At 47.2% G+C, this 27,071-nt stretch overlaps 3 protein-coding genes across 4 annotated transcripts; 1 reads left to right on the top strand and 2 right to left on the bottom strand.

Annotated features, from left to right (window-relative positions):
* Nucleotides 1-988: 988 nt before the first annotated feature.
* Nucleotides 989-2,693, bottom strand: mrpl52 (mitochondrial ribosomal protein L52). The gene is made up of 5 exons (XM_061669327.1): nt 2,635-2,693; nt 2,333-2,402; nt 1,906-1,973; nt 1,722-1,786; nt 989-1,233 (listed from the first exon to the last, which is right to left on the bottom strand). Exons 1-5 carry the CDS (start codon nt 2,666-2,668, stop codon nt 1,078-1,080), a joined length of 393 nt encoding a protein of 130 aa, XP_061525311.1. The 5' UTR covers nt 2,669-2,693; the 3' UTR covers nt 989-1,077.
* Nucleotides 2,694-4,013: 1,320 nt separating this feature from the next.
* Nucleotides 4,014-11,444, top strand: ajuba (ajuba LIM protein). Of its 2 annotated transcripts, XM_061668706.1 has the most exons (10): nt 4,014-4,240; nt 4,346-4,547; nt 4,641-6,009; nt 8,382-8,483; nt 8,561-8,628; nt 8,705-8,767; nt 9,912-10,042; nt 10,131-10,182; nt 10,735-10,803; nt 10,906-11,444. In XM_061668706.1, exons 3-10 carry the CDS (start codon nt 4,704-4,706, stop codon nt 11,020-11,022), a joined length of 1,908 nt encoding a protein of 635 aa, XP_061524690.1. In that variant the 5' UTR covers nt 4,014-4,240; nt 4,346-4,547; nt 4,641-4,703; the 3' UTR covers nt 11,023-11,444. The 2 variants fall into 2 exon arrangements, with proteins under 2 accessions (XP_061524690.1, XP_061524689.1); XM_061668705.1 differs by having other exon boundaries at nt 4,346-6,009.
* acin1b (apoptotic chromatin condensation inducer 1b) lies at nt 8,381-27,044 on the bottom strand. Its single transcript, XM_061668704.1, is given in 19 exon segments — nt 8,381-12,564; nt 12,566-12,628; nt 13,433-13,530; nt 14,698-15,055; nt 15,512-15,619; nt 15,695-15,802; nt 16,032-16,043; nt 16,045-16,226; nt 16,287-16,443; nt 16,532-16,678; nt 16,841-16,992; nt 17,100-17,145; nt 20,088-20,208; nt 23,227-23,300; nt 23,583-24,632; nt 25,502-25,572; nt 25,785-25,896; nt 25,993-26,058; nt 26,873-27,044. Coding segments are annotated over 19 exon segments (3,291 nt in total). The 5' UTR covers nt 27,008-27,044; the 3' UTR covers nt 8,381-12,333.
* Nucleotides 27,045-27,071: the final 27 nt, after the last annotated feature.

The following is a 27,071-nucleotide window of genomic DNA, read 5'->3' as shown; positions in this document are numbered from 1 at the left end:
GACTTTTTAAATTATTAACCTTAAATAAAACGATCAAATATTAAATTGAGACAACAACTAAGAAAAAAACGTTACAGGAATCAGTACTTTATTCTTTTATTTCCCAAAAAATAACCCATTATTCAATACAATATCTTGGCATATTTAAAATTATTTACAATAAATAAAGCAGTTATCTAATTGCAATTTTTAACAGTTTAAATGTAGAGTAAATTTCAAATCGTTTTCTTATATTTTTAGATTACTAACAAACTCATATGCAAATTACAACAATTTAAACTATCAATGTATTTGTAAAGTTGTTTATTTTACATTGTCTACAACAATTTATGTATTGAAGAATTATTTTACAAATATTTCCAATGAATTAACCAATTATACACCAAAACTTATTTTTGGGATTATTATTTCCAATAAAGCAACCATTTACTTAATAAAACAGCTTACAAATAGTGTGTTTCTTTATTTCCCTTTGAAAATATTTTCAATAAATATAACTAATTATTTAGAAACTGTATTTTCAATAAATCATTTGAGATACGTGAGCACACACAAAAAAAACTACATTTAATTTAATAATCAATTTTAGGGAGAAAGAAAAAGCCTAACTTAATACAATAAATATTAGTGGAAACTTGACCGTGTAAATGCTCGGTGGGACAGATGAAAGAACATAACAGGCCTTTGTTTTTAAATGTCTTTTGCTTTTTGTTTGAAAACGCTTTTAGTCATATAAAGCACAGTGAGTTACCTTGTGTATGAAATGTGCTATGTAAATACATTTGCCTTGCCTTCAGGTGGCCCCCGGGCAAGACAAGACTTAGCCCACCCCCGCACACTGCTGAAATTAGGTTCTTCCCTCTGGCCAGAAAATGCACAAAATGGCGTTTGTGACTTCCGATTGACCCTTTCCTGGAGCAACACTGCCCCCCAGTGGAGGCTGGAAAGACTTCAACAACAGAAAATCCCAAAGATGGCACAAGCCCAGTAGAAATCATTTATTCCATTAAAATGCCACACATAACTGGACATTGACAATAACATAATTGGGGGGAGTTGTTATTTACCAGGCTGCTTCTAACTGTGAGGCTCCTTGTTCTTCTTTAGCAGCTGCCCTTTAGGTTTGAGCAGCAGAGACTTTTTGTGCTCCTCGATCCTTCGAGCTTCCTCCTCCCTCTTCCGACACGACTCGATGCCTCGGTCTACCTCGGAATCGAGCATGACGATGCGCCGCTGCGGAAGAACCCTTTAATTTTACCCGAAAGCATAAAACTAATCGGCCATTGATGGAAATTGTTTTTAATGGGGTATTACACATGTTTATGTTTGCTATGAATCATTACAGTATTGAACACATTGAATAAAAAGCAGTAAAAAGTAGGGCTGAAACAATTAATCGAATAACTTGAATAATTCGATTACAGAGAAAAAGAAAAGGTTGAAATGCGGCCTTTTGTTTTTTAATAATAGAAAATCAACTTTTTCCCCGATTACTCAGTGCATTAGTAGAATAATCGATTCGAAAAATATCGGAGTAAAAATCCATAATGTAGTTTCGCATGAGTTGCATTCTCTCGGGCTCCGATTGGCTGCTGGTGACGTCACGCATTGTCGGCTAGATCTCTTTTAGGCGCATCCGCTATATACCGTGCCCTATATAGTGACTTTGCCCTTCAAACGTGTAACAAGCACGGGTTGAGATTCACGTGTGGGATACTTACCGCTAATTCTTCCCTCTCCCGCCTTCTCCTCAACGCGCCCTTCATTGGAGGTGCCGGCCTGCCATCTGCAAACACAATTGAAACCCAGCGGACCCTTTTTTTAGGTACACAGTGCTTCAAGGACACACACACATTATATGTGTGTATATATATATATATTTATTTGTGTTTGGTGAATTTCTACCTGCAAAAGACCAATCAGGTAGATCAGTCAGCGGTCCATATTCGGTGCCACTGCGTGCAAGTCCATGCCTAAATGACAAATATCAAACTGTATACTGTCTATATTTACAAACTACAATTATCAGGGGTTTGGGGGGAGGGGGCGGTTATAATGGCGAAACCACATAAATGTGGAAAAGTACTACTACTACTGTAAATGTAAATGTAAATAATTGATATACAAAATTCCTTTTTCCTTTTTATATTTAAGTCTGTAATTCATTTATTTTTAGCAAAACAGTCGCATCAGTACTTCTTTTTTTATTTTTACAAGCATCTGTACTTCTACTTAAGTACAGAGTGTGAGTAGCCGTAGTTAAATGCCCCCCCCCCCCCACACACACACACACAAAACTTTGACAACCCAGTAACATTTGAGTCCAACTTACTCTTTCCTCCACTTTTCTCCAGCTTGAGCTCCTCGCGTCGTGCTCAAACTTCGGCCGCAGTGTTTTAACGCTGCAACAAAACAGAAAAGGAAGAAACAAATGAGTGGAGACGTTCAAATGAATGTAATCTCGACACTTGCTAACATTAGCCGTTCGCCAAGACAACGTCACCGCCGTTAACCGTTTGCCGGTTAATAAAAGGTGAAACCCACGAAACGAACTGTTACTATCACACAAAACGGTACGCTACTCAACAAGCGTGGCCATGTCAACACATAAGTGAAACGCATTGTCTGTCTCACCGGGGAAACATAGCATCCTTACGGGAGCCGCCATGTTGCCTGCAGTTACACCCAATGACCGTCAGAGGACGCCAAAAGACACTCGCGTGCCTGCAACTGCACAAAATGGCCGCTAGATGACGTCAAAAAACACTCGTTTTCCCTGCGAATATATATAATATTAAAATATTCAAGACAAATATTTTATTATTCTCCCACTTTTTTTGTCCTCGTAAACTTCCACAAATACTTTAAACCATAACAAAGTCAAAACATTCATGTCATTCAAGACATCCCGACAAGTATTTCCCATTTCCCAACTGCACACGTTCCCCATATTTTCTATGAAAACAAATCCAATTTAAATGGGGATGGGTCTTTTTTTTTTTTTTTTAAACTCATCGTTGCATATTTCTCTCCTTGTTCAATTATTCATCAAACCTTTCCAACATCAAATATTCCGCTCATTTGTGACATATTGGAAAATACTTTTCACATTCCCCAAATTCTCTCATTTTTCATGTCAAAATTACCAAATGAATGCAGAAATTATATAATTTTGTTACCTAACTCACAATTTTTCCCCAGTATTTCAGTACATTTCCGAAGACAAAACCCCCAAGTTACTATTAGTATTCTATAAATATCGATTCCGAACTGCTATTATCGATAGGAGTGGCATTAAGAATCAGTGCAGCCGTGAAATATTTTTATTGGCATATGCCAAATGAAATGAAGAGAATACACTACTGGCGTTACATTTCATGGAAGAAATATTCTAATTTAGGTTGTAGGCCAGCGTGTTCTAGATGCTCGTTTCGAATGGCTGAAGAAGAATTCCCACTGTGAGCTTTTCAGACAAGTTGCCACTCGCCGGCGAGGCCAACGGGGCGCGTGTGCACCGGCAGGCCGACGGCGGCGGGGGGATTTCGGGGTGAAGGGCTCCGTCTCTCCCCGGCGGCCGCCTCACTCCACTGTGTGCCTCCGCGCATTCCACAGGCTGCTGGTACAATCAAATAGTGCCACACACACACTCACTCACACGCACACACAAAAGCACCGCCTCGGTACGTTTGAGGGTTTCTTCGCGTCAATTAAAGTCGGAAAGCGGTGTATGACACAATAATACAAAATTAGGACTAGTATTAAATGAGGTGAGGTGTTCCAGTTCGCAAGGGGGGGGCGGGGGGGGGGGGGAGAAAGGGGGTTACAAGCCGCCGCCGTTGACTGATAAAGAAAACGAGGAGAGTCACGCTAAACCGCGACGGAACGCCCGAGTCACAGTCCCGCCTTCAAAATAAAACACGCCGCGCCACAGTCCGCTTGGTTGCAAGAGGACGCCAGCAACGGCAGGTTTAGTGTGAAAATCCCGAAACGGAATTAGATAACCTACTCGTAGTGGACTTGACTGTTGTAGAAAAAGAGGGGGAGGTAAGTCATTATTTAGGGGAAGAAAGAAAGAAAGAAAGTTGTCGACCGTGCAATGCACACAGGGAGGGATTTTATAGATACCGAGTGGCTCTTTTGAGACGGAGACCAGTCGGTAGAACAGAGTTTTCCTTCTCTTTCCGAACTTCCCCGCTAGCGGAAGGGATCGAGCAATGCCTCCGTTTTCTGAGGACGACGAGTGAGTTTTGTTTTTATTCCCTGGATGAATGGCAGGAGTCGGGTGAGTCGTGCACAGACGGATCTGTTGTCTCGAGTCTAGTATTTGTTCCTTTTCTTTTGCAAGCCAATGAGAGGAAGTCGACTTCCCCAGCAGACTGAGCCAAAAGCAGATCGAAGCAAGACTTGGGGACGATGCAGATGTGGAGCCACGCGAGGGGCCACAAAAGAGGCCCTCCACCGTTAGAAATGTCCCGCATGTGTGCTTCTTCTGACTAGTCCAGCGGAGCCGACCTGCGCCTGTAGGTTGTCCACATGACGGCCAAGCAGTAAGGATTAAGTCATGGCAGGAGTCCTCCCGATGCCCTCCTTGGTCTTATTCAGCTAGCTTTCTATGTATTTTCTGCTGGAAATCATTTCAGGGTGCTCATTTCTTTGAGCTGCGTTTGAAGGTTTAGGAACGGCAGGAAAAAGCGGTCTTCGCCATGGATCGACCGATAAGCAAGTTGCTGGAGAAACTGAAGCTGACCGACTCGGGCAGCGTCAAGTTCAGCGGCTCCAAGAAAAAGCACGACCCGGCCGGGAACGCCAACAACAGCAACGGGAACGGCGGCGGCGGTCCCGGTCTGGGAACGTCCCCCTCTCAGCTTCCTCAGCCGTCGTCCGTGCAGCCAGACGGAGACCAAGCGCCTCACCCTTCCACGTTGGCCCCGCTGAGGCGTCGCTCCCCTCAGCAGAGGGCCTCGTGTTACCTGGGCGAAGGACTGGACTCCCACCTGAGGCGAGAGTCCGGCCCGGGCCCCGAGTGCGACGTTCCGGGCCACAAGGCGTCCCTGAACCAGCGCCGCTACTCCCTGGAGCTCCAGCAGCTGGTCCGAAGGCAGCAGCTCCTCTCCCAACCGCCGCCGCCGCCGTACCCGGCCACCGCCGGATACGGGTCGGCTCCCAGAGGCACGGCCGAGACGGGCTACCTGTCGGAACCCGAGAGACACAAGCGGCTTTCCCTCCAGGAGGCTTTATTCTACAAACGCCTGAGCGCAGGGAGCGAACTGTGGGAGAGCCCGAGACCCGCGTCCCTTTCTCATCCGCCGCACCGTCCCGCCGACGGCTTCCTGTACCCGCCGGGGCCCGCCCTGAGCCCGTGCTCGTCCTTCAGCCTCCAGGAGTCCGTGCTGGTCAGCCCCCGGTCCAGCTTCGCTTCCAGCACGGCCAGCGGAGGCGGAGGGGGCGGCAGCCCCATGGGGAGCCGCTGCAGCAGCAACCGAACCAGCGGAATCAGCCTGGGCTACGACTCTCGGTACTCCCTCCCGCCGCAGCAGCAGACCGCCTCCTCGCAGACGGGGCCAGTGTACGGAAGGACCCCCGTGGAGGCCTGGACTCAATACCTGGACGGCGGGCTACGTCAGGGGGCGTACGACAGCCGGCACTCCTATCCGCCGGCGGTGGGAAGTCCGGCCGCGGCGTGCTACCGGGTGGGCCCGGAGTGGTGGGACGAGCAGAGGTCGGGGGCGAGAGGCAAAGAAGGGGGCGTCGCGCCGGCCGAGAAGAGCCGCCACTCGGACCTGCCCGGCACACGCTACCAGGAAGAGCTGACCCGGCTTCTTCTGAGGGACGCGGCTCTCGAGGGCGGGGGTCTCCTGGAGGGCCTGATGCTGAAAGATCAGTCTGCGGCGCTGACCGCTCAGTCCAAACCCGGCGCGGCACCGGGACCGACGTCGGCCGGCGGCGCCCCGCTCAAAGCTCAGGAGGAGCTCGGGCCCGCCGCTGTGGAGAACCGTCAGGAATTCTTTGGTGAGAAAAGTTTACTTTTCGTGTCCCTCACATTGTCCACTACTGTCTGCCTCATTGCTGTTCCACAGGACAAATGCGAAACCCAAACACTAAGTCAAGTCAGTTTTATTTATACAGCGCAAATTCACAACAGAAATCATTCGAAGACGCTTTGAGCAGGTCAAGAACCATACTCCTCATGCATTATTATATATTTGATAGAAAACCAACCGAACCACATGAGCGAGCACTTGGCACTTGATGGAACCTCTAAAGAAGGAACCTCGAACACAGCCCGGGCTCTGTGGGGCGACCGTCTGCCTCGGCCGGTGGGGTTGAGATGGAGCGACAGAGGGTAGATAGCGAGAGTAAACTGGATGAAAGGGGTCGAGCGACCCGCGGAGCGGCAACAGAACAACGGGCACGACGACAGCCACATGAGTACGAGTAGTGCCGCGACGACGATTGTAATCTGGTCCCGACGCCGCCGTTCCCGACCGCCACCCGAGGTCACACGGTGTCCGAAGATCTGGGAATTGCGGGGAAAAAAGTTCCTTTATTTCTCCCGTCACATTTTTGTCCCGACCGCACGGAAGCTGCCGGGACATGCAGACGTGTTTTAAAAACTGATCCGGACAAGTAGGAGACGGGCCCTTTATTGTTCCTATTACAGACTTGTCATTGGGGCTCGGGCGCTGGGCATCTACCGTGAAAAATAACAATCTTGGAGAAAATTGCACGTTTGGATATAAGCGCCAGCCACGAGCGTGAGTCACACAAGGTTGCATAGGACCCAGTATGTTTTTGGTGTGTGCGTTACAGTGGCTGGATGAATGTGTGGGTGGGTGTGTGTGTGTGTGTACCATTTCTTTGTGGCAGGGTGTGTTTTCCCCTGGTGACTTCAGGCCACAGTAATGCTCCGCAGTATGTGTGTGTGTGGATGGAGGGGCGGTGTGCTGCAGCCTGTTTTTCTGCTCAGGTATGCATTCCCTCAGGGGACGTGCAACGGCGTCGCGCTTTGCCTATTGGGAAGAAATATGAGCCTCGTCTGTCGTCATCTCGCCGGCAAGTGTATGCGTTAACCGCGAGCTGGATCTATAATCACGAGTTTATTTTTATTTCGCCACCGCGGTCTGAACTAGCCGCTTCTGCAAGCAGGAGCCAGCGGCTGGCCGCAGCGCGCACACGCCGGCGAGAGGATGAGCGCCAGCCCGCTGAGCGCCACAGAAGAGGAGAAAGGCAAAAGTCGGCTGGAGCGCAATCCAGCGCGCACTGTAACCCAAGCACTTGCTAACGAGATCCGGTGTTATGCATACATTTGCTGGAAACGTCAGCCGGAGTACACGCACTCGCCGGCGACATCCGGCCCACATTGTTACACATGCACTCGCCAACAAGTGTGTGCGGAAGAGTGGACTGCGGACTGGAATTCACCGGCGAACGAGTGCGTTAAAAGTGGAGGTTGGATCTTGCTGGCGAGTGTGTGCATTCCGGTTGGAGTTCGTTATCGCACCAGCAAGTGTATGCATACGAGCAGGCCGGATCTTGTTGTGTGCTTGAGCTAGGGTCGGATCTCCCTGGCAAGTGTGTGCATTCCAACCAGTGTTTTGATTTCTCCTCGTCTGCGTCATCTCGCCGGCAAGTGTATGCATAACACAGGATGGATTTTGCTGGCGTGTGTGTGTTAATGTCAGGGGCTGGATCTCACTGACAAGGGTGCGCATTAGGGCATCTCTATATATATTTTTTTTTTGGGGGGGGGGGGACTTATGCGCTTTTGTCTCTTTTCTCAAGTCAAGAGTCATTTTTTGCAGACGTGTTATTTTGAGGACCGGAGCGTTCTGGCGATGCCAATTTTGAGCGGGGCGCAGGAATGTTCTGTTTGCGTGGCACTCACTCAGCCACATTATAAGAAAAAATAAAAAATAAAGTGGGCAGATCCCGGAATAGATCACAGGGCATGGAGTGGGATGAGGGGGGATGACCATAGCGCTCAGACCGCCTGAGCGCTTATCCTTCAATTTGGAACGCACGGAAGTGGAGTAGTAAATGCTGACTGGCCTAATTAGTTTTTAGCTATGGTTCCTGGTTTATTCCAAGCGATACCTCCGCTAAGGGCTCCTGCCATCCTGGTGGGCTCGCACCATTTTGCAGCTGAAGTTAACACACAGAGTGCATGTTTCCTCTCAGGAGTGAGACGTGTGGAGGGAGGGGGTTTACAGGAAGTGTTGGAATTTCCCTTTAATGTCAGCGTCTGAGCAAACGGGCCTGGCTCCTGGGTGTGAACCCCCAGTGCTCCCCTCTCGCGGCGGTGCGAACGAGTGGCTTTACAAGCGTCGACGCGAATCCCGCCCCCATCTTAAAACACCCCGTTTCTGTCTCCCTCTTGCTAGGGACCTGCATCAAGTGCGGTAAAGGCGTGTACGGCGCAGACAATGCTTGCCAGGCTCTGGACAGCCTTTATCACACGCGCTGCTTCACATGCGTCTCCTGTGGTGAGTAAAAAAAAAAACAAGTGTTAAAATTAAACACGCGACAAAATGGATTTTAAACTGTTGTTTTGTTCCCGCAGGACGCGCCTTGAGAAACAAGGACTTCTACAATGTCAACGGCTCTGTGTATTGCAAAGAAGATTACATGGTTAGACTCTTGTTTTCAATTTGTTTTTTTTTTTTGTTGCCAACTCCTCATTGTTTTTCTTCTACTCCGATTGCAGTTTTCCGGGTTTCAGGCCGCCGCCGAGAAGTGCAGCGTGTGTGGCCACCTCATTCTGGAACAGGTGCGTGTGCGCGTTCTCCAACCCCAAAGAGGACGGAAACAAAGTTATTTTTCTTTTTACAAATTGAACTTATCCTTGCTATGTCTCAACCAATTCCAACATCAAAATGCTCCACTCATTCAAGGTTGGAGCATTTTTTTGCTAAGACTTTTTTTCCCACAATCCCGGAATTCCAAATTTTCCATGAGGAAAAATTCTAATTATTTTTCTAACAAATTTCATTTACCTTTCCATGTTTCAAACAACTGAAACCTTTGCAGTGTCAAAATGTTCATCTCATTCAAGACCTCCGTGTTACTATTGCTCACATTACAAATGCCCGTTTTTTTTTTTTTTTTTTTTTTATAAACAATTTTACCCTTTCCAGATTAACAAATTTCTAAATGTTCAACATTTCATTGTGAAAGATACCAAATTGAATGAAAAACTTCCAAATGTTCATTCATATTCATAATTTTTTTTTTATCCCGAGTAAATTCCCAAATGGAAAAATTGACCATTTCGCAAACCATTCACACAATGATAATCCCACATTTTGTTTGAGAACATTCACAAATTAAATGGAAAATGAAACAAATTCAGTTTCAATAACTTCATATAACATTTCTACTTTTATTAAGAATTCCATGGGAAAAACTCAAGTCCCCATTTCTAAACGGCTTCCAACTGTACTGTAAAATGTTCCACATTCCAAAGTCCCACTTGAAGAATTCCACATTTTCAGTGTGAAAATTCCCCAAATAATGGAAATGTCTATCGTATAACTCGTCCCACCGAATTATCCAAAATATCTCCTTCAAACTACAGTACAGTACAGATGTAGAAATGTGGTGACATCCTCGTGGAACTCCCTCTTTTGCTTTCACATGACATTTTCCATAAATAAAAGGCTTCTTAGTGGTGAACTTTCCAGAGTGGACGACTCAGGCCACAGCTCTGAATACATGAGAAAGTCCAGAAGATTCCCTGCGGGGTATGTCACGGGCCACTCAATGAACAAATCCGGAATTCTTCAAGCAGGCACTTCTAGCTCGGTGGGAACCCATCCCGGAAGGCCCCAGGGGAACCCGATACTTGAACTCCCAAATTCGAACAAACATACAGAACCAAGAAAAGTGTCTTACCGTCGTCGTCGTGGCCTCAGATCTTGCAGGCCCTAGGGAACTCGTACCATCCCGGCTGCTTCCGCTGCGTGGTGTGCGCCAAGGCCCTGGACGGGGTGCCCTTCACCGTGGACCAGCACAGCAACATCTACTGTGTGGCCGACTACAACAAGTATCCATCCGCATCTCGTGTACCACTCCCGCCGTCACGTTAGCGCTCCTAGGTCATCTAAACGTTGCTGTCTTTTCCCACTCTGCAGGACTTTTGCCCCAAAGTGTGCTGCCTGCTTGCAGCCCATCTTACCCACTGAGGTAGGTTCCTCGATGGCCACTGTGTTTTTTTTTTTTTTTTTTAACGTGCTTCGACTTCCACGTTTCTGGGAAAGTCGAGGGCGTCAGAGGCTTTGCCAAGTGCAGTGTGAAAAGTGTTCAACATCTCCCATCTTCTACATTTTCAGTGAGACAATTTTACAAACATACGTTCATTTTATAATTCAGCTTTTTTTTTTCCACATATAAGACGCACCCCCGGCCAAACTAGGAAAAAGACCGACTTAATAGTTTGAAAAATACGGTAACTTCGAAATGTTCCACATCGCAAAAGTGTCCGCATTTTCCTTGAAAAGTTAAATTACTGGAGGAAAAAAAAAAAACTAACTAACCGATTCCAACTCCAAAATGTTCAAATCATTCTTGGAAATTCCTACTTTTTGAAGAATTCCACCAAATTTCTTTGGGAAAATTCCTAAATTGAGACATTTTACAACTGTACCTCCATCCATCATTCCACTTTGTGCAGTTTGTAATTCTTTCACACACGCCATTCCTCCAGCGATGGGTTTATTTTGCAATTGTGTTTTGCAGGGCAGCGAGGAGATCCTCAGGGTTGTGTCCATGAATAAGGACTACCATTTTGAGTGTTACCACTGTGAGGTGAGTGACAACACACACACAGCCCGCAACCCCCCTCGTTCCCCTTTTGTTTGCGCAAGCTGACGTCACTTCCCGCGCGCATTCCTTATCTCCTCCTCGCAGGAGTGCGGCAAGCAGCTCTCCGATAAGCCCGGCTCGCAGTGCTTCCCGCTGGACTCTCATCTGCTCTGCCACCCGTGTCACATGAGCAGAGCGTGCAGCGCCGCCACGCACAACTGAGGAGCCCCTCCCTCTCGTGCGTCGGTTCTTTAACGCTCGACATGTAACTGCTGATATTAAGACATTCCCACAGCTCCTTTTGACCTGCATCCACCCTCCCCTAGACTCCATTGTACCTGCTGTTGTTCTACTTTTACTGTAAGGTCACAAAAAAGGGAACAGGAAAGAGACTACTGCTCGTTTGCTGTAGAAGAACAAGGGATTCTGCTAAACTGTTCATATTGTGTTGTTAGCAAATGTTTTGCACTTAAATCTCAACGTTACTGTTAAGAGATTTTGTAAACCAGTCAAATTTGAGGACAATTACTGTCATTTCTGTATGCTGTAATAACATGTTTGTGTTCTGACTATAGATTAAATAAGACAGCTTTGTGGTTGTACATTTCAGAGATCATATAAAAGAGATTTTGAAGATTTCCAGCCCGCCCGTCTCTGAATACATTTCCCTCCCAACAGACAGAGCAAAAGGCCAAAGTTTTCTCAAGTTGAACAGCACTTTTAAATTTATTAACTTATTTGTCATAACTTGTGATACATTCAGCAACAACAAAAATCTAATTTCCAACTAAAAACAAAATTAAAATAGTAAAAATGGGACTCTTATCTAGAAGACGACAAACAATTTGGATCTCCTATTAGATGCACTACAAAGAGGTAAGGATATTTGGCTTTGAGGGGAAAATACGGAATCAACCTAAAATGCATGAGATCCTTTACAAGTCAACTTAATGTTGCTTTCTACAAACTATTGAATGTCAAACTACAGCTCCTTGTTAGAGACCAACAAGTTGTGCCTGAAGTACCCTGAACATTCAAAAGTTTAGAAAGTCAAATGAACATCACTTGTAAAGGATCAAGAGTATTTGAGGTTCATCCTGAAATTTCACAACCAAAGCCCAACATCCCTCACTTTTTGAAAGTAATGTATATAGGATTTTACAGGGGGGAAAGCTCTCTCTCATCCTCTTAAGAAAAAAACAAGCATTACGAGTGTATTTTTTTTTTTTTTTTTTTTTTTTTTAAATCTGTTTCAACAAGATCAAACGTAAAAAAAAAGAAGAAAAAAAAAACTAAACAAAGAATCTTCAATGGTTTGTAAAGTTCAGAGCTGAAGCAAGTAGAAACACTAAAACTGCTTAAAGAAAAGTGTTGAAGGACAGGGGAATCTATTTTGAACTTTATTATAGGGCTTTGGGAGGAATAAACTGCGGAACCACAGAAGTTGAAGGAAAAAAAAAAAAAAAGGCCTCTCAAACCTCAGGAGGACAACGCTGCCCCCTCCGAACGGATGCCACATCACGAGGAAGCACTTCAGCGGCGCCTGTCTCGGGTCTCGCTAGCGCTACGAGAGCTCCGCCCGGGTCGGCGCTCGCCCTCCCGCCTCCGCTCGCTCTCTTTGTTCCGGCCTCGCTCCTTATCCCGGTCTGCGTCGGCACCCCTGCCGGGCGCCGGCACGCCGCCGCCGCCTCGGTCTTCTTTCTCGCGGGCCTTCAGCCGCTCCTTCTTCCGCTCCTCCCGCATTTTTTCCTGCTCGTCCTTGCAGCTCCTTGAGTCGCCGCTCTCGCTCCTTTTGCCGCTCGTTGCGCTCCAGCACCCTCTGCGCCGCCTGGTGGAGGGGGAAATAAAACTTTAAAAAAAAATTGTGCTACCTTGACTTACACGATTTTCATTCTGTGACCACGCTCGTAACTGAACTCAATAGTCTCGAAATTCAAACTTTCCTCATTGAAATAAATGGAAATGCCGTTAATGTAGTCCAGCCCCCAAAAACAACAACAAATTGTTTTTAGTAAAAAAAACTTTATAGTATTGTACTTTTAAAAATATCAAGTAATGATGGAAATAATTACCCAGTTTTTTCTTTCCAGTGAAACCACAATTTTCGCAGGAGATAGAGACTAAGCCTGGCCGCTAATAGCCAAAACTCAACGAATAATTGCCTCTCTCCCTAAAATGGCGGTCACAATTACATCTACATGCCACAAATCATTTGGAACGGAGGGGATAATCAAGCATGCGCGCAATCATGAACCCACGTTACATAGACTATTCAGTATTTAAGTTAATGGCCATAAACCACCTTCACATGACATGAGGCTCAGCAATAGTATTAGCTAGCTTTGTAGCCTAAGTAACATGCTAGCACAAGCAACTTATGCACACTAGCACTTCACACAAACAGTATAAATCATTGAACTCAATTTTTGGCGTGTATATATATATATATATATATATATATATATCTCTCTCTCTCTCTCTCTCTCTCTCTCTCTCTCTCTCTCTCCATATCTACATACATACATAAATGTTAGCAAATACAGGCAACTTGTAAGTTGGGGCACTCCTAAGTCAAGGTACCACTGCGTATACATAATACTGCGACTCCCTTTGCTCGCTAACAAACACCAACCTGTTCTTCAGTGAGTGGGAGCCAGTATATACAAGGAGCCGCTTTGGTCTTGAGGAACAAGTCGTCGAGAAGCTTTGCAGGAGGCTCATCTGCCTTCTCTGGTGATGACAAAACAAGACAGTTGCATAAATTGGCTGGGCGATCAATCCATTTGTTTTCCCCCGCTACTGTAGATCGCAGATTTTTCTGTGGCACGTATCTCCATATCTTTTGTGGGTATGTACAGTTTTGTTTTCTGGGTATTGACAGCTTTTTAAATAAACATACATACTGTCCAGTGAACACTTCACTTCCGTTCCCTCTCAACATCACTGGCTCTACAACGCCATTCTTTTGGCATGACTGCTAGAGGTATTCACTGCGGACAACACATCCCATGCCTGCAATTTTTGGGGGCGTTCAAATATGTTGACGCTTGTATTACGAAAAGGTGTTTTAATAAGTTAAAATATGTTTCGAGAGTGTGGAAGGGGTAAAACAAGGTCTAAAAATAAGGTAGATGCTCACCTATTTAGGGTGGGTCTGTAATTCGAATTTATTTGACAGGAAGATTTTTTTTGTGGCCCCCAAAGTCCAAAGTTTGTCCTCACTGACAAGCACTACGTCCACTAACATCTGCGAACATTCGGTGTTGACAATTTAGCAATATTGCAACCCCTACATCGGCTCTCCCCCCGAAAAAGCGATGAGCAACGTTAAATAAGAAACGGATAACGTGAGTAGAATCATTTTCACAGATAAGAAAGCACACAAACTGATTTATCGACATGTTGTAAACTTTTGACCCGAGGAATGTGCTTCCCAGCCGCAAAGATTTCGCAGGTCGCCTTGCCTCACCCGTTCAACTTTCCATGAGAAAAGAGCGTGAGAGCTGACGAGCGATCTTGCAGTTCAGTGGCTCATTTTACTTTTAAATTGTTGAACATTTTCAAAGTTAATTTATTAAGCACTGCGTTTACATACATGTTTTTACAAAAAGACTTATGTCACCAAGAGGAAGCACTGACTTACACATTATCTGTGGGGAAAAAAACATTTCTGTGGAGGTTGTTGCAAGTTAATTCGGGGGTGGACGGGGGTAGTTTTAAAGCAAAACCCACAAGGGAAAAACAAAACTTTTGAAGTTTGCTATTGTAATTTACATTTTCTATAAATGAAGGGTGAAGAAAAAAAATATATGGTATTGTTGTATTGGGCTTTAATTTTGAGGCCATATCACCCAGCCCTAGGTTGCATTTGGATAAACAACTTCTCTAACAACTCACCCTTCTTGTCAGCCTTCCTCTCCTTGCTCTTTGGCCTTTCCCGCTTCCGTCGCTCTCGGTCACGGGACCTGGAGCGCCGCTCCCCCTTGTCCGCCCCCGGCCTGGAGAACTCTCGGATCTTGTCGCGGTCCCATTCGCGCTCCCCGCGGGCTCGCTCGCGGCGCTCCATTTGTCGCTGCCGCTCGGCCCACAGGTCCCGCACGCCCGCCGCGCCGCGGTCCCGCTCCCTTTCGCGGTCCCGCTCCCTTTCGCGGTCCCGCTCGGGCATGAGCGGGGGCGGCCGGGCCGGCGGCGGGGCAGGTTGAGGCACTTGCGGCTCTTCGCGGTTTGGCTTCAGCAAACCTTTGTGAAAGTCGAGCTGTGCGAGGGGAACAGAAACAAAAGTCAGAATGATACATGAAGAGTGCGTGAAACTTGGAAACTTTGCTTAAAGAGGAACGAACTAAACTAAAAAAAAAACAAAATGTTTTTTGCAAGAACACATTGCATGTGCCCCATATTTTGTCTAAACACAGTATTCTGATTGATACAGCGTTCGCGGAATTAGAATTAAACAGTTTAACTCATCAATTTTCATCCATCTCATGGGGCCGCCACGTTGGGAAATATCGCCCTCTGGTGTTGACCGAAAACAACGTCACAACTGCTCTTGCGCTTGCATAGTGAACGTCAAGTGACCAAACCCGGACCAAGACATACACAATTTTGTGAATGCTGCGAGACCCAGCAGAACTACCGAGTGTCTCACTCTGTATTACGACAGACAGCGCTCTACGTGCGGCGTGTAAATCCGGACGTGCGTAGCCTGCTGTACCTCATCCTGTTCACAGAAGTCCACACCGAGCACTTTTGGATTGCTCTGAGGCCACTTGACCCCGTGAAGAACCTCTCTGGTCGCCGCCGCCTCCTCTGTTGTAGCGTACTGGGAGGAGCGGAGACAGGAGCGTTAGCCGACGGACAAAGGTCCAAACTGAGAACAGTCGCGTCCGCGGCTCACAGTGACGTAGCAGTGCGACTTGATCTTGTCAATCCAGAAGCCCTCCTCCAGCACGCTGCCAGTCTGCTTCAGAAGCTCTTTGAGCTGGCCCAGGGTGAACGGTCGCACCTTTGAATGTATAGAATCAACATTTAATGTGGGTGTAGTGTAATAAAACTCTGAATGAATCATTTATTACCAATACAAAATAGTCAACGATATACATTTTCCCCCCCTTATTTCATTTACGAATGACCCGGCCCCTCTGTCCATTATAAAGATCAACGCGGCCCTCGAGCACCAAACTTTGTCCAGCCGTTATAGTGAGACTGTGGTTCAGCTTGGGTTCCAAACCCACCAGGTTGGTCACTGTGGATGATACTTGAGAGTTTGCCGCGGGGCGGCGAGGGCCGCCGCGCGGATCGGATGGGGTCGTCGATTGTGATGGACACGCCGGACCGCTGCGTGGATCGGACGGGGTCGTCGATTGTGATGGACACGCCGGACCGCTGCTGACTGATGGAGCGACGCACCAAACTGTCGGCGGGGGAAGCTAAGGAGGAGACGAGCGTGAATGGAAAGCTCAAAGATTGAAAAAAGGAATTTGGTTCACCTTTCTTCAGTTCTCCGTCGATCTTCTCAGGCGTCTTCTCAGGAGGAGCTTGCCTGGATTGGTCTACGGGGGTCGGTCGCGGGGTTTCTTGCTCCGCCGTCTCTGCATCCTCGTCTTCGTCGCCCCGCCCGTTCTCCTGGCTGTCCCCGGGGACCACCTGGAGACAATGCGCGCATACAAACATTTACAGGTTGGCGGACAAAAGACGGGACCCCCCCCCTCCCCCGTTCAGACGCCTCCCTTACCTGCGTAACTGTGCGTCGGATCTTGAGGCCTTCATCCTCGTCGCCCTGACCGTTGTCCCTGGGGTCCTCGTCTCCGGACAGCTGCAGCTCCTCTGGGTGCAGGTCCACCACGGCCTCCTGGGCTACTTTGATATCTGGGATTAAAGACTGCAGACCACATACAGGGACAGCATTGAGACATTATGAGAAAACCTTCAACTGAGAGAGATGAAAATGATCATGACCAAGAATGAGCTCTGCCTGCTACTCGAGGGCTGAAGTCAGGGATCCGTGCACAACCGAAATGAGAGTTTTCTTTTATTCCCACACCTTGAGTGAGTCGGTAGTGATGCTGATGGACGGCTTCTTGGCATTGACCGCCGTGCTGGAGCCCCAACGCCTCTTCCTCACCGCCGCTCCTCCAGCGTCGGCGTCTCCGGCTCCTCCGTCGGCGTCGGTGGCGACGGGCGGCGCCTTGTTGCCTGTGGAGAGCCAAAGTCAAATGAGAGAGAGCGAGCGAGAGAGAAACAACAAAAACCAAAAACAGGTAGACTAGAATCCAAGGGATATCTCGTTTCGGGCCACCTACTGGTTAGGGAGATCTTGCGAACGGCAAAAGCCTTTGGAGTGGTGCTCTGGAAAGAGAGGGAGAGACAGAAAAAGAACATACAGAAACCCCAAAGGGTGCAGGGGGTGAGATGGGAACTCAAAACGGACAACAGGAGGTCAAACAGGAAAATGTGGCGAGGAAGAGTTTTTTTGGGGGGGAGGGGGGGTTAAAAAAATGTCTGAGGAGAGCTCAGAGACATCCGTGTTCCACCTTTGCTCAAGGACACAAAGATAAACCACTGAGATACTACTTATTGTGTGTGTGTGTGTGTGTGTGTGTGCGTGCGCCCGCCCGTATGCAAGATTCAGGGTAAAAATGAGAATGATTTGGTAAGTGTCCGCATGGTAATTTTCCCCACACATTTTGTTTTAAAGCTATATTTTCAGACTGTGTTAAAGGTCTTTCAAAACTGTCGCATGATTTGTGCCATTCCTTTTGAACAATTCCTCCAATTTTGTTTGCATTCTGTGACGCAGAGGTGGAAAACGGAGCCCTGGAGAATTTGTTTTTTTTCCTTAAGTCACTAAGGATTAGCATATTTAACAATAGACTGCAGAGTATCATCATGTTTTAGCACTACCACTTGAGTCAGACTATCACAAAGGAAACTGCAGTATCAAATAATTTCTGTGAATTACGATGAGGAATGTTAATTCCTCTAGCAATGATACATTTTAAATGGTGAAAAGTGATTGCCTGGTACCATTTGACACCTGATTCCTTACTGGCTCGACTAGGGCCCAACCGCACAACCCTGTGCACTGTATCTAGGCAACAAGGCTCCAATCGGGGAAGGCGGAGGAGTGAGGGCATGCCTCGATTTGAGTGTGCAGGAACTGATCACTGTGGCGGACTTTTAGTCTTTGGGGTTTGCCGCGTTTGCTCATCAGCGGCTGTTCACAAAGTCACAATCGTGTCCGTGAGATGGCTCGGGTGAGGTTCACTTTCACGTCCTTGTTTCAGCAGGTAAAGTACAAATCAGAGTCTTTGGGAAGTCCTTGTGACGATCTCAAAAAAAATAAGAAAAATAAAAGAAATCTCAAATATCGAAATAACTCGAAAAATGAAAAAGTCCATTGGTTGTGTTCAGAATTGTAATCCAGGAAGCAGTTGCACATGCGAGAACTCTGCCAAGTGCCAAGATGTGGGCAGAAAGACATCACGGAGGCAGAAGCAGCAGTTTCACATTTACGTCCATTGTGGAACATCTTGGCAACACGACCAGCCACAAATGACATTTCCATGGCTGACTGTCCACTGAAAGTTTGTTCAAGGGGTCCATGAAGAACAGCTTCATTTAAACCGTGTCTGATGGTGTCATGACAGACATATTTCCATTGGAATCGGAGAGTGGGAAAAATGTCCACGTTTGACTTGTGGTGGAAGTTCAGTCCAGTGTCACAAAACAAGAGGGCACCTGGCTGTCGGGAGGCTGCACCACCTTCCCTAGGCCCACAGTCAGCACCGTGAAAGTACAGTCCAGTTCCGTTCAGCTTCCGACAACCGCGGCAAGGTTACCGTGACAACTTGGGTTCTGCCGTTACCACGGCTGCCGGTCTGACCTGAGCTCCAGTTCCAGCTGGTGGCTCAGACTTTATTCAGTGCCACAAAGGGGTTGCAGACTCAGGGCCTAACTCGGGTAGCAGCGACGCACTCAGGCATATCGGGACAGGAGTTGAAGGAGGAGTAGGAGGAGTGGAGGAGGTGTTGGTGGTGGTGGTGGTGGTGGTGGTGGTGGTGGTGGCGGTAGTAGTAGTAGTAGTAGTAGTACGCAGCTTGTACCATTAGGGGCAATGGAAGAGGCATGGGCACCTTCATAACAAAGCAATCAATGTGGTTTTAAAACAACAATCACACCATAAATATATTTAAGAGAGATGCGTTCATGAGGGGATACAAAAGGCTAAAGAAGGAGAGAGGAAGAAAAGAGGCAAGAAACAAGCCATGATGCATCACTACACACCCCACTACTGATTAAACGATTTACAAACTTATTAAGACCGATAACTCGACCACATTAACTCCAGATATGACAGTATACAACGCTTGAAGTGCAACTTGAAGCGAATAGTGAAAGCACAATGCGACCGTGGCTACGTGACAAACGAGCCCTTCGATGCGGGACATGCACCTCGGGCAGCCTGATTCGGACGACCTGAGTCAACGACTACCCGGCGTCTGCACTCTCGGGCGTTATGAGCAATTAGTTGGGTTAAAACGCAATGAAGTGCCACGGCACCCAACTCCAACACAGCTCGGGAGGGGTCCAATTGCAAAAACTGGTCAAGAATTAGCCAAAAATACAGTGGTGCCTTGATTTAAGAGTTCAATCTATTCTCCGACCACATTCGTAAAGCAAAACACTTATCAGTCAACTCATCTTTCCCCATTGAAATGAACGGAAAGGCCAATTCATCTGTTCCAGCCCCCCCAATAAAACACCCAAAATTATCATTTGTTTTTTTAAATAAATATTGCATTTTATATAAAACTGACAGTAAAATTTATACCTGCAGTAATCCCCCTCCACCGTGGGGGTTAGCTTTCAGACAACCCCTGCGTTAAGTGAAATCCGCAAGATAAAAATACCCTATTTAAACACCCGAGGCATGTTTTAGCATAATTTTTGTAAGGTCTTTAAACACACTTAAATCAATAAAAACATTTAAACACACGAGAGCAAGAGGAATGGGTAACAACAATATTGTACAAAAAAAAAAAAGCAACATCAAAGCTAGTTTTGTTAGCCCGTCTATGGCATTCTGCATTGTGTTTTAGCATTAAGCTAGCAAATTTGGTAAGTCGGGTCACTCGTAAATCGAGGTACCACTGTACTCGTTTTCTTTCCAGGTTGTGTTGGTTTCAAGTGAGCCAAGTGTCAGCTAGTCATGCTCGTTCGTGGATGAGTGAGGATGCGAGGTTTTAGCGGGAGACGGCCAAACGCCCGGCCCGCTCGGCCAGACTTACCTCCTCCAGGCGGCCCTCGCCGTCGACGGGCTCGGCGTTCGGCGCCGGCTGCCGGGCCTCGGCGCTCTCGGAGCGGGGCTCCACCTCGGACACGGCCGCCTCGGTGGGCTCCGACACCGCGCTGCCAGAAGCGAAGAAACTGGTTACGTCTGATAAATAACGCCGGCGGGTCACACGCACACCCTCCCCAAAACAAAAATGTCTTTGTCAATTGGGTCACTGGAGAACTGGAGCCAATCACAGCTGACTTTGGGCAGAGCAAAGCACATCCGAGACGGGTCGCCAGTCAATCGCTTGTCACATAGACAAACAACTATTTAAACTCACAACAATAATCAATTTTGAGTCTCGCATGCTTTTGGAAAATGGGAGGAAGCCTGGAGAAAATTCACACAAGCGCGCGGAGAACACACCGGAGCGGAGATTCGAACCCAGAACGTCTCTATTGTGAGGCAGGCTTGATAACCACTAGCACTACGTACTGGCAGTCTTCAAACATCTGCCAAATCTACAACCAAACTTGCATACTAACCTTTTCTTTAATAGGTGTAACGTTAAATCACCTGGAGCATGTAATTGATAGTTCGGTACTGTACTGATCAACTCACATCGGCAATCAGCGTGTGTGTGTGTGTGCGTGCGCGAGTTGGTTCTCATCCACATCTGCTCTAATGATATTCCTCGACAACAGCAGGACGACATTGCTCCCCAGAGGACGATTAAGTTCTGTTGTTCTGATTGTCTTTTTTTTTTTTTAATTACGTAGCACAATAACAGGACCCAACAAAAGACACCCGTCGCCATTCCCACATGCTCTCTATCCATCAGCACCACCCAGTGTCGCCCTCTGGCTCGCTCCCGTTCTTACCCGTTTTTGTTTGCCTCGGATAGCATTCTCGCCGGTCTCGCGGAAGGGGCGACCGGCGACAGAAATGATCCCCACTCGCGCTAAGCGGTCGTCCCGGTCGGCGGAGGGTTTTCCAAAAAAATTACCTCCCGTCGGAGGTGCTTCGCCCACAGCGCGGCTAGTTACTGCGTCGCTACCAAGGATGCAATGTGGGCATGCCAGCCATGTTGGCTAGCGAAAGCGGTGTCAGGTAAAAGAAAAAAACAAATAAACAAAATAAACCGATTATATTCCGTGTTCACGAGCGTAATAAAAGTTACATCAACGATTCTCAACTCTTCCTATAATATAAACATAAGACAATATTATTAAAACGTCTTGTAATGAATTAAAGGCCGGGTGCCGCGGTTAGCTACGAGCGGAAATCACACCAAGATGTAACAGGACGACGACGAGGACCCATTAGGGAAGGGGGGCGGGGGGGGGGAGGCGACAGCCAATCCAGTGGAAGGGCGTCCAATAACATGCCTGACAAAGTATATCAACGTCCTCCACGACGGTATTAGCGGGTTTATTTCAGCTTTCTGTTTGTTTCGTTAAATTACCTGTAATGTTGTGTAATGGAAAATTAAAACGCAATTAGTAGTCTAATAGAATAGTTTTGTTCAGGCACACAAACAACATCTGTCCGTCCATTTTCTATACGCCAGCACCGCTTTGTAGCAGCCCGGCTTACCAACGTGCCTACGTGGCAGCCATGTTGGGGAGGTCGACGTTTCTATCAAAGGCAATGCACGGACATAGATATTTAGATGTAACTTGCTCATTTTCAACGATGTTCACTTTTTTAATCAATGCCAAAATGGGTGTTATCAATACATAACATTTGAAAACGAGTAAAAAAAAAAAAAAAAAAAAAAAAAAAAACCTGGTTACTTTTTTTATTACTATTATTATATTATTTTGGGTTGGTTACTCTCAGTTTCCTTGTCGTAATTGTACAGCGTTGTGCACAACCGTATTCAGTATGGTGTACCAGCATCCTTGGTCTTTTGGCTTTCTTGCCGTCCACACACTGAATGTGCTGACGACTTTGCCGCTCCTAGCTTAGCGTCGCCGTAAGAACGCAGCAATATAAATCATTAAGAGTCACAGGTGACTTTGGGCAAGAGTTACTCCCTGGACTGGTTGCCAGCCAGTCAAAGGGCACATGCCAACAACCCATCTAGTTTCTACAATGCTTATCCTCATTGTGGTCACTGGTGATCTTGAGCCAACCCCAGCTGACTTTGGGCGAGAGGTGGGGTACACCCTGGACTGGTCACCGCGGCCAGTCACAGTTTACATACAAACAACAGTTCACACTCACTTTCGCACCAATGGACAATTTGGAGTCTTGCATGTTTTTGAAATGCACGGACCAAAAAAAAAACCAAACAAAAAACCACACGGGGAGAACAAGGAAACTTCACAGGAATGCTAGCGCCTAGATGCGAACTCAGAACCTCTTGACTGTGAGGCATGCGTGGGAAGCACTATTGCGCCGTGATGCCTCGCTAAAGAACAATCGCATCGTTAGAATTAATAGAAAATATAAACTCCACTACAGCACAATCTACTTACCCGTAAGATTGAAGTGATTCTTGTGTCGCACTCAATATGTTGTCATTGTCTAATGTTATAACATGACAGGAAAATAATGGTGTTCCTGTCAGAAGTAAAATAGCACAGGAAAGCAAGCCTGACCGTATCTTATCATGTTTCTGTTAGTTTTAGGAGCTGACCACGCTCTGTAAATACATCACAACATTTGACATACCATAGACCAGGGTTGAGCAAAGTTCGGCTCTGTTCTGTTATCATTTGCATGATCAAGAGTCCTGTAATATTTATTGCAATCAATATCGCTAAAATTGTAGTATTGCTATCTAATTAAATAACTTGTTAACTGATTTGCTGTTAATAGTGGAATACAAAATTGGAGTAAAATATTTGTTATTTTATTAACCAATAGTTTGAGGATAATTAAAGTCACTGTAAATAAAATTGAAAATGATCAATTTTATTACGAAACTGTTCAAAATAAATACAAAAGTAAACTAATTTTACGTTTCATTTGATCAACTAGTTGGTTAATTAATTATAATTACAAAGAACAAAATCCAAACGTGAGCATTCTGGAGGTCTAAGGTTTGCTGCCGGCTACGTGGCGGCAGACGCGAGACGAGGGTTTGAATTTGTGGCGATTCCAGTGGTGTGGGCACGTTGTACTGGCGGAGGGTGGCTACAAACCTTTTCAGGTGGTGTCCTTTCTCGGGCCCCGTCCCCTTTGTCTCATTATCTGCGTCTTGTCCTAGCTCGGCTGTCTGTGAGATGATAGGACGCACACATTCAAATGCAAACGCAAGTGCATTCGCGTTCAACTACACGACACAACAGGCACCCTTATGTTCCCAGCTCTTTGCCAGTGCTCGATCCCCAGTGATTCCTAACCCCTCATTTGGGATGTAATTTCATTTGATTTGGATGTAAATTATGATGTATTGACCACAAATAATAATAATAATAATCTTTGTTCATCTAACTATGTTGTGGAATACACTGAGGGCATTATATAGGGAATAAAGTTTTTCAGCTTGATCACTGACCTTCGTCTGCCTCACATGGCGTGACTCAACCCTGACGGACGTGGATGATGAAGATGATTTGGACGAGGAGTCGGACCGCGAGTCCGAATCCGACGAGGATCCCGAGTCCCGGGCTTCGGCTCTGCGGTTATCGTCGGTTGCCTGCTTTTTCTTGTCAAGCTTTTCATCATCTCGCGTTTTTGTCTCTTTCTCCTTGCGGTCGCCCGTCTCGTTTTCTTTCTTCTTGCTCCCCTCCGGAGAATCGCTGGTACCCGCGCTGGTCTGCGCCTCCTCCGACTCCATCTTGTGCACCAGCAGAGAAAGCGGGCCCGGTCTGCGCTTTGCGGGGGGCTCGGGACTGCTGGAGCGGGATCTCGAGTCAGAGTCTTGCCTCTGCGAGACGGCGCGCGGCGCTCCGGAGCTTTCCCCCTCCTTGTCGTCGGTGTCCGGTGGGCTCTGCTTGGGGGTGTCCGGGAGGGGAAACAGGTCAGGAGGTGGCGAGGGTGGGGGCGTCGGGTGGCGCAGCTGCATCAGGTTGTGGTGCGGCTGCGGCGGCGGGATGTGCTGCGGAGGCTGAAGCTTACGTTTGGACCTCGCCGCACTGGCGGGCATCTGCGGAGGCAAAGGGGGGGCGCGATTTCCTTTTCGGGCTCCGCCGGGCCCGGGCCCCCAATCTTCGTCATCCCCGCTACGGTCATCGTCGTCGTCGTCGTCACTGTCCTCCTGGACCTGACCTCCGGCTGAGACGCCGGCCGATCGGCTGAGGTGGAGCACGGGATGGGCCGATCCGGTTTCGCTGGGCGCGACGCCTTCTTTCTCTTGGGCTCTGGACAAGGCCGGGGGCAGGCCCTGGCGGTCCGGCTGGCCCAGGACGCGCACCGACAGGGAGGCCACGGCGCGGGGAGGAGAGGGGGCCGGTGGCTCCTTGTGTCCTTGAGGAAAAGTGGCCCTCTGCATCCTGGCTCCGGGAGCTTCCGGGACCTCCCGGTGACCGGCGGCACCGTCTTGCCTACGTGACATCGCCCCTTCACCCCTCAGAGATCCCGCCCTCTCTGCCACAGGGTGACTCTGCTGTGCAGAAATTCACACGTCAGACTGACTTCATGAATATACTGCTCGGGTCATTCCCAAAGCATGGTGGGGAATTATTTTATTCTTACAAATCTTAAAAAGATATTTTAAAATAAAGTTCAGTTGTATTTAACCTTTTAGAGCAATATAATTCTATTTAAACTAAATTTGTTGATTTGCATTTTGCTTTTGCTTTTATGAGCAATACATTTTAACCAAATCATTATTTCCTGACCTGGATTCTCTGTGTTCAGCCATAGGTCATCATATTTTTACTCCCGCTGACCCCCCACCCCACCACCCACCCCCTTTACCTGAGCGTGTTTGTGTGTGTCTGTACTGATGAGTGGTGGGACGGGACAGTTTTTAAACTATGTAAGGCACTTTGAGTTACATGTCATTGTATGAAAATGGCTTCACAAATAAGGTTGGATTGGATTATTAAAGTACTGTTTTTTATTACTTTCCTATATTTAAGTAAAGCGTTAATGTTCAAAGTGTGCACAATCTTAGTACTTATTTTAACTTTTCATGTACAGTACATGTTTTGAGTCCAGTTCAGTTGTATTTAACTTAAGTATGAAGAATGCGTTGTTCAACATTGATTTATTTACATTTTACTTGTCAGACCAATCCATTTCATTTGATTAAATATTTACGTAGTTTTTTATTTTCCTATATATAAGTGCAGTGTTAATGTTCAAACGGGATAATGTTACAGTGGATTATAATAATAAATACACTTTCGAACTAAAACGTCCGCTTCGTTTTTTGACCAAAACTTGGACCCGCTGTGCTACTGTATACTTGGAGCGCCAAGTTTTTTTTTCGGTAGCACTTGTGTACTCGTCAAGTCGCGGAACACCGACCTTGTCAGAGACGCAGGGCGAGCTGTCGTCGTCAGACTGGTCTTCGTCCTCTTCCGGCATTGCTGGGCTTTCTGTCAGGGGGAGCGAAGAGTGAGTCGTTACTTACGACAGCGCGGCGTCTCTACTTTGTGAATCACAGCTCGCGCACGTCAACATTCGCGTACCCGCAAATTTTTCTGGGGTGCATTTTACTGGAGTCACTTTCGCGGCTTCTCGTTCAAAACAACGGCGCAATGATTTAATATACTCGACGATTGGGAGCGTATTTACGAGCTTCTTATACCGTCGGTCTCGTCCTCAAGCTGGGCTTCTCGCTCCAGTCTATGACGGAGGAGTTCCTGCTGCTTGGCCAGATACTGTTGGATGAAGCTATTCTGACTCATCTCCTCCCCGATCTGCAAAGAAAGAAAGAAAGAAAAAAAAAAAAAAAAAAGAATATCCCTGCAGCGTGAAACTCAAATACTTAAAACAGTGAAGTGGGCATTCATTACCTGAGAGTTGGGCTGCAGTCCGCTGTGAGAGGTGGACGACTTTTGCAGGTTCTCCAGCATCAGTGCCTGCACGGAACAACGAAATGCCATCAGATCAAACTGCGGAACAACATTTTATATTATGTTTCCCCCCCCCCCCCCCATTGGACTTATTTATATTTAGGGACTGGAAGTGTTTTCGTGCAACTGTGGCACCGGCACGCTGACCGTACTTCCTGTTTTGTTTTTTATGGCCCTGAAGTGTTTGTCATACAAATATTTGCTGTAATTCTGACTTCACTACTACGTTAGCGTAGGTTAGTGACCGGGACCGAGTTCCGTATAATTTGCGTCGGAACCGCGTACTTAAGTCCACTGTTGGGTGGAGGTAATTCGAGTCCACATGTAAGCCGAGCTCCACGGCCTTGATACGGCCGCAGGCTTTGATGGCAGAAATGACAACAAACAGAACAACGTGGGCCCACATGACACAAGTGGTGAGTCGTTACGGGAATTGTGCTTTTTTTTGTTGTTGTCGTTTCCTTTTTGACGTCCACGGTGAGCGGCTGTTCGCTCGCTTAGGCCTCGACTTGACAGGTGCACACTCCAAGTGTGTGCAACACGGTGCCCCACTGGAACTAGTTACCAAATTGCGGCTCGTAGCGAAGCTCGCGGTTAGCTTAGCCGTGCCGGCGACGTCCATCATAGGAGTGCACCGCTCCAAGTGTTGCGTGTACTATCTGGCACCGACGCGCTTCCTCGCGTGCTCGATTGCTTGTTCCCGCACAACGTCGGTCGGTTAAGACCCTCCACCCCCGCTTCCCTCCTCCGCCAGCCTCCTGCTAGTAAACTTGTCCACACTCAACACCAGGCGCCCCCCAAAAACAGTCACCAAACTCACCCCCTTCAGTCGCTGGATGAGTTTGTTCTTCGCCCCGCTCTTGGACAGGTTTCTCTGCTCCAGCGCGGCTTTCAAATCGGCGACACGGAGGGATTGTAAAGGCTGTCCATCAAGCGTAATATCCTCGTCCGCCATCTTGTCGAAAGCACTCCCGACAAGCGTCGTTTCGGCTGGCGCTCGGCGTCGGAGTTCGGCACTT

This window comes from Phycodurus eques, chromosome 23, assembly GCF_024500275.1.
Source record: "Phycodurus eques isolate BA_2022a chromosome 23, UOR_Pequ_1.1, whole genome shotgun sequence".
Lineage (NCBI taxonomy): Eukaryota > Metazoa > Chordata > Actinopteri > Syngnathiformes > Syngnathidae > Phycodurus > Phycodurus eques.
This window is presented reverse-complemented; position numbering and strand designations above follow the sequence as displayed.